General features: G+C 56.3%; 1 protein-coding gene across 1 annotated transcript in view; it reads left to right on the forward strand.

Moving 5' to 3' along the window:
- Positions 1-4,268, forward strand: part of PPP6R2 (protein phosphatase 6 regulatory subunit 2) — a 58,429-nt gene extending 54,161 nt beyond the window's left edge. The window contains 2 exon segments of the mRNA XM_050969809.1: positions 2,890-3,048; positions 3,717-4,268. Coding sequence (XP_050825766.1) covers positions 2,890-3,048; positions 3,717-3,768 — 211 coding nt within the window. The 3' untranslated portion in view covers positions 3,769-4,268.
- The last annotated feature ends 2,969 nt before the right edge of the window (positions 4,269-7,237 follow it).

Here is a 7,237-nt window from a genome sequence, read left to right on the forward strand (position 1 = left end):
TTTTTTACCTGAGTCTCGGGGTTTGTGCACCTGACTCAGGATCAGGAGTTTCCTTCAGCAATGCTTGGTGACAGTTTGGGATCATCCCTGGTTGTGCTCAGCCAGCAGCAGCTCCTGGGGGCCTGGGGGCTGGGAAGCCACTGGGATTGCAGAATTCCCTGGAATTAGTGCAGGAGCTATCCCAGGGTCTGTTATGTTGGAAGCAGCTTATTCTGAGAAATGCATTAATTCTGATAATTGCATTAATTCTGATAAATACTGCTGATTTTGATAAATGCAGTTGATTGGATAAATGCATTCATTTTGATAAACGCAGTTAATTTTGATACATTTCAGTTTGATAAATGCATTAGTTCTGATAAATGCACTCTCTGTGCCTGGGAATGGCCTGGCTGTGGCTTGGTGGGAAGGCACAGCAGTTCCAGCTGTGCTGAAAGCAGCCTCTCCTTCTCTTGGATTGTGCGGAGTTGGATCCATTGGATCTGATCCAAGCTGTGCTCCAGGTGCTTTTCCTGCCCTGGACCATGGTGTGGGCACAGCAGGACCTTGCCTGGGGCTGGCTGGGTTCCCAGTAGGATCAGGGAATGTCCTGAACTGGGTCGTTGGTCCAGCTGTTCAGGATAGCCCACCAATCTTGGTGTTGTCCAGACATTCCTGGGGCTCTGGAGCTGTGCCCATTCCCTGGGGAGCTGTTGCAGTGCCCAGCACCCTCTGGAGGAAGAGCCTTTCCTGATACCCCACCTAACCCTCCCTGACCCAGCTCCAGCTGTTCCTGTGTCCATCCTCTTTGAGATGTTCTCACCTCTTCCCTGCTCTCCTGGCAGGAGGGAGTGTTTGTTCCCGGTTTGGCACATTGGGAATGTTTTTCTCTCCAGACAAGTGTCTGTACCACATTCCATAGGGATAAAGCTTCCCAAAGCTGCCTGCCTTTGCCTGCCTGCTGATTCCGCTGTGGCAAAGAGCACCCACATCCTCCCCTGACTGGTGTCTGTGGCTCTCCACAGCTGTGTCCATGGCCAGAGATCCCAGGGGAAGCCGTGGGAGGGCAGGGAGGACAGTCCCCCCACAGCTGGGACTGGAGCTGCTCCAGGCCTGGGCTCCCAGTGGGAATCACCACCCAGAGCCTTCCCAGTGTCCTCAGCTCTCACAGACCACTCTGCCTGCAGTGGGAATATCCATTTCTTACCACGTTCCTTAAGGGTTCCAGGGAAATCAGGAACATTTTGGAGTCACTCTGTGAGTTGTGAGTCTCTCCAAGCCCTTCCCCAAATGCTTCCTCAAAACCTGCACCAAACCCCATTCCTGCTGCTGTAGGAACAGTTTTTCCATCCCCTGGTGCCCCTGGAATAACTGGAATCCACACAGGTATCTTTAATTCTCCTTGGAGCTGCTCAGGGACTGAGGATATCCTTCCCCTTGTCCCTGGAATCCATGCTGGAGGTCTTTTATCCTTGGAGCTGCCCAAGGCCTCAGTGGATTCCATGGAGAACCAGATGTTGCAGCCCAGTAAATCCTCCAGATGTTCCACTCTCTGTGAGCCCCATCCCAGCTGCCCAGGGGGATCCTTAGGGAAATGCAGCTCAGGAATTGCTCTCAGCTTCCTAGTTTGGGGTCCCATCCCTCCAGGAGTGTCCAGGGGACAACAGGACATCCCAGACAAACTCCTTGTTTGGGTTGTGTCACCCCTGGGTGACCAGGGGTGTGTGTCCAGCTGGGATTTTCCAGGAGCTCAGGGAAGGCAGAGAAATTCCCGAGCCCCCGTGGGTGTTCAGGTAACTCTGGAATCCTCCTGCCCTGGAATCTTCAGGGATTGGGCTTCAGAAGTTTCTCTTTGAGCCGTGGAAATGTCGAGCTCCAGTTTTTTGTGTGGGAAGTGGTTTTTTCCAGCGACGTTCCTGGGAACGCAGCTCCAGCCCTGTGTCTCTCCAAGGTGTATTTTGGTACTTCTGAGGAGCTTGTGAGCCCTGGAGGAAAGGGAATGTTTGGATCTCATTATTCCTCATTTTTATAGTTTTTTTCAAGAGAAGTGCTCCAGAAATAGAAGCCCAGTCTCCAATCTCCATCACATGTCCAATTATCCAGCTGGGATTATTTTATTCCATGAACTCCCCCGGAGCCGGTGACAGGATTCAGCTCAGCCATCTCCAGCTTTTCTCCCTTTTGTGGAGCTTTGCTCTGAGAGAGAGGGAGAAAGAATTGTTCTGGATGGAAACTGGGAAGAAAACATTCCTGGGGCAGCTTATCCTCTGCCTTGGAAGCCAAAAAATGGGATGTGCACAGAAATCCCTTCTCCAGCTGCAAATCTGGGTGGGTTTATTCCAAACAAGAGATTGGGAGGGTTTGTTCCTGCAGTTCTCCTTTCCCAGGATTTGGGCTTAGGTAGTTGGTGCCTCACTGGGGACACCATCCCTCAGGTGGCACCTCTGTGGTCCCTGGAGATCCTTCAGCAGGTTTGGATTCTGGACATCCAGTCCCTGGGGTCTTTCCTCCATGGGGCTTTAGGATCTGCCCCTAAACCCAGGATTTCCTGGGTGTCCCAGAAGCCTGAGGAGCCCCTTGGTCAGAGCCCGTGGAGCAGAGCAGGCTGTGCCATCCCAGCAATGGCTTTGGGAACTCTCAGACTGGATTTGCAGCAGGATTTGGGAATGCCTCCCTCGAGGAGCTGTCCTGGTGTGTCCTGTTGGGTTTGGGACCCGGAGCCTCCAGGATGTGCCCGCTGATTTGAATCCCAGCTTATTGCCAGTTCTCATTCCCAATGGGATCTTTAGGCCTGTGTGAGCTGAACAGGAGGAATTTTGTTTTCCCCCCTGGAATGTGAACCCCATTCCAGCAGGAGTCTGCTTTTCCCGTGGGCTGAGCTCCACTGACGTGTCCCTGCCTTCTCCGCAGTGGCTCCGACGGAAAGGCTCCGGAGACGCCTCCCGTGGCCGACTGCGGGCCGGCCGGTGCCCCCCGCGGGGCCCGGAGCAGCGCGGCCACGCACACGGACGGGCACCAGAGGGTGGCCACTGCTGTCACAACTGCCACAGAAACGGCCACGAGAGACAGGTGAGGGCAGAATCCTGGCATGGCTGGGTGGGAAGGGACCCCAGAGCCCCTGCAGTGCCACCCCCGCCATGGCAGGGACACCTCCCACTGTCCCAGCCTGCTCCAGCCCCAGTGTCCAGCCTGGCCTTGGGCACTGCCAGGGATGCAGGGGCAGCCCCAGCTGCTCTGGCAGTTCCAGCCCAGCCAGGAATTCCTCATTGCCCAGATCCCATCCATGCCTGCCCTCTGGCAGTGGGAGCCATTCCCTGGGTGCTGTCCCTGCAGGCCTTGTCCCCAGTCCCTCTGCAGCTCTCCTGGAGCCCCTTCAGGCCCTGCCAGGGGCTCTGAGCTCTCTCTGACTGAACATTCCTAACTCTCAGCCTGCCCTCATGTTAAGAATGCCCCATCCCTCTGATCACCTTAGAAAGGGCTGGAACTAGACAGCTTTTAGGTTTGTTCCCACCCATGCCATTCTCTGGTTCCACGTTGATTTTCCCTGTAATAGTCCATGAGGCTGGGGGAGTTTCTCCACAGGGAGCTGAGAACACTTCAGTGGACAGACAGAACACAACCAGAGGGTGGGGCTCAGGTGCCAGCAGAAGGGCATTCTCAGGAGGGATGAGGGCAGCTTTGGGAGCTCTCCCTGGAGTGTCCCGTGTCCCTAAGGCGGCTCCCTGGTGTCCCTGCAGGAGTGACGAGGCCTTGCCCTGCGCCGAAGCCACGTTGAACGGCCCCGCTTGATGCCGCTGCTGCCCTGGGACGTGTGTGAGCCAGGCCAGGCTGCTCCCTGGTGATGCAATTTGTCAATTCTTTTTTTTTTTTTTTTTTCATTTTAATTTTATTTTTTAATAAATGCTGCATTGATGAGAGCGAGCTGGCGTTCAGGACCAGACACGCAGATCCAACAGCACCGATCCGTTCGGAAAGACACTCGGCATTGTCGAAATGTAGCATTGAGTTCAGTCCTCACGGGAATGACGGGCTCTTCCCAAGCCTTCTGCCTGATTTGAGTTGTCCCCATCCCCGTGCCCCTGGTTTTTGTTTTGGATTTGGGGTTCAGTGCTGTTTTCCCAGTGTTATTGCACACAGTATTCAGCTTCTCTTGGGAAGGTAGCAGGTCCAGCGGCAGCCGGGGCCAGCGCACAAATCCCGCAGCCGTGTGACCAAAGTTCCTGATGGAGCTGTCCTCGGGCAGCCTTTGCACCGCTTTGTAGAGCAATAAAGCCTTACCAGAAACATTTCACAGGAGAGGAGGAATGCCAACACTTCCGTGGGGGGAGCAGGGAGGGCTTGGATTGGGTTGGCAGGGCCGAGGCCGGGGTTGTCCCCGGCCGGAGCCGGGGAGTGACGCTGAGGCCCAGCTGTCCAGGGAACGGGATGTCCCTGCATTCCAGCACTGCTCCGGGCTCTCCATGGACATGTGGTGGATCAGGGCAGGGCTGGGCTGGGGCAGAGGTGGCCTCTCCTGCCGATGTCCGTGCTGGCCGCAGGGGACCCTGCCCACGAGGAGGTGACCAGGGGTTTGCTGGCTCTTTGGATACTGAATTAATGTATTTGCAAATCATGATGGAAATCCTTTTTCTGTTTTTTTGTTCTGTTTTTGAAGTTTTTAATGGATGCAGGAACAGCAACACTTTTGCACTTTGTACCTGGTGATGACAGCGTTGGGGGAGGGCATGGGAAAGCCCTGGGGGACATCCAAATCCCTCAGGGAGGGTGGGAGAGCAGGGCCAGGAGAGCAGGGAGGGAGGGGAGCGCCTGGAGCTGGGATATGGGATGTGGGATGTGGGATGTGGGATATGGGAGGTGCCCAGGCTGGAGCTCTGAGCTCACTGTCAGCCCAGCCTGGGGGGCACATAAGGGGCACTGGGGGGATTGGGGCACCTGGGGCAGCTGAGCTGGGACCCCCGACATGTGGAATCCTGAAAAATCCTCCCTTTGGAGCAAAGGCTGGAGCTTGGCACACAGGGAGCCAGAGCGCTGCTTTGGGATGCATTCCTGAGGGTGGGAAGGACCTCACTCCCAACAGGCAGAAATCCCGTCCTTGTGCTGTGGTGTCCTCGGCTGGCAGGGAGGGCAGTGGGGGGAACCAGGTGTTCCCCTGTGGGGCTGCTCCGCGGGGTCCCTGTGTGCCCAGGTCCGTTCTGCTCCTGGGGAAAGGGGGGATCCCAGGAGCTGGGGTGCTGGGATGGCTGGGATCCTGGCAGGTCCTGCGGCTGTGGGCCACTCGTGTGCTGCTGGCAGGGCTGGGCTGCCCCCCAGCCCCAGTTCCTTGGGAATCAGGTGGTGCAGGGCTCTTGTTCTGGAAGTTTTCACTCGCCTGTAATTTAAAATTAATAATTTAAAGTTAATTGCACTGGGAGGGAAAAAAAATCTCACTTTGTGCTTTGCTTCCCCCACTTGGTGTTCAGGGATCAATCCCGCTCCAGCCAGGACTCTCAGACAGGATCAGTGGCTTTGAGGTCCTGATTGGAGACACATTAAAGTCTTAATTTTCCAAGGATTGGTGCTAGAGTTCTGCTGGACACTGGGCGTTCTTGGCGCCCCAGAGCTGATTCCATGGAAGCTGAAGGATCCATGTGCTGGTACAGCATGGCTGGATCCCAGGGGATGCCAGGGTGCTCTTCCAGCCTGTTCCCTCTGCCTGCCCCAGGGGCAGCTGTGCCCAGATCCGTGTGGGATCGGGAGTGAGGGGAATGTCCTCGGCAGGCACAGATGGATCATCCTTCCAGCTCGGATCCCTTCCCGTGGGAGCAGTGCTTTGGCTGGGGCCACAGCAGGGTCCCCTTGCGTGGCCTGAGGGACAGGACAGGGCCTCCACCCTGAGCTGCTGAGCTTTGGGAGCCGTGATTGCACCTGGGCAGGGATGGGGCAGCAGTGACCCCACGGTGGCTCCCAGAGATGGGGCTGGCTGTGCCTTCCGCTGCAATTCCAGCCTGGCATTCCTCAGCTTTGGCTTCGAGTCCCTGAGTGTCAGTGAGAGCTTTAATAATAATAATTATATTAATAATAATGATTATAATAATAATAATATCCTTGGGCATATCCAGATCTGAACACAGCTCGTAACTGGGGGCTCGTGAGTGAGTTAATTTATTACTTAGTGCTGAGACACATCACTGGGGCTCGGTCAGACCTGTGGAGATGCACAAATTCCATGGCTTGGGTGCCTGTGGATGATCCCTCCGTGGCTGGGATTGAGGCTCTCAGTTCATTGCACCTCTCCACTCCCCTGGGGTTGTTCTTCCCACCAGCCAGGGCCTGACCCAGACCCAGCTCCTGGCTCCTGCTGCTTGGGCTGCCAGGGTTTGCAGCTCCAACAGAGCCAGAGCCGGTTCCTGGCCTGGCTCCAGTGGTTTTGTGGGGAAAGCAGGAATGGGAAATCCTTCTGAAGCAGAGCTTCCCATCCCTCCGGAGACACAGTGGCTGTGGAGGGCTTGGAGTGTCCCACTAGGGGGTTTCCTTCTCCCTGTGCTCCAGGGAAGGGCTTCCCAGGGCTGAGCAGGATCTCTTGACTTCCGAGGATGGAATTCCCTGTCCCCCTTGTCCCCTGATCCCTTGGCCCCTCTGGGCTCCATGTCCAGGTGATGAAGGCTCCCCCCAAGTCCTGCTCCATGCTTCCCTCCTGCCTCATGCTTGGAATCTCCCGTGTGCACAGGGTGTCCATGGGGCTGCTGAGGCTGTGGGTGGACACAGATCTGTGTCATTCCATGGATATTCATCCACACACACTTGGGTCTTGAGAGGAGCCTGGGAAGGGGGCACTGGGAGCACAAGGAGCTGGGTTTTTATCTCCAGGGTCAAGAGCAAAAGCAGCAAGGGCAGGTTCCTGGGGGATGGTTCTGGAATGTTCCATGCAGTGGCTCTGCCCACCCGGGCATTGATGTGGGGATCTGGTGATCCCTCTCTGCCAAGTGCTCCACACTGGGATGGGAGGGAAGGGGAGGGGAGGGGGCTCCTGGGCACAGTGAGAGCTAAACCTCATCCCTTTGGCCGATCCTGGATAATCCCTGGATCATGGCACACCTGTCCTGGCGGGGATGTGGGAAGAACAGGCTCCTTGGGGATGGGAAAACCCCGTGGTGTTGGGAGTGTCCCCATCCGTTGTCACATCGGGGGCCCCTTCCCAGTGTCCCTGCTCCTGTGAGGGAGGGGAGCAGAGCTGGAGGGCTGGGAACCCCAAATCCCAGTGTGTGGAGCTGTGATCCCA

Source organism: Serinus canaria, chromosome 1A (assembly GCF_022539315.1).
Source record: "Serinus canaria isolate serCan28SL12 chromosome 1A, serCan2020, whole genome shotgun sequence".
In the NCBI taxonomy this organism is placed as follows: Eukaryota; Metazoa; Chordata; class Aves; order Passeriformes; family Fringillidae; genus Serinus; species Serinus canaria.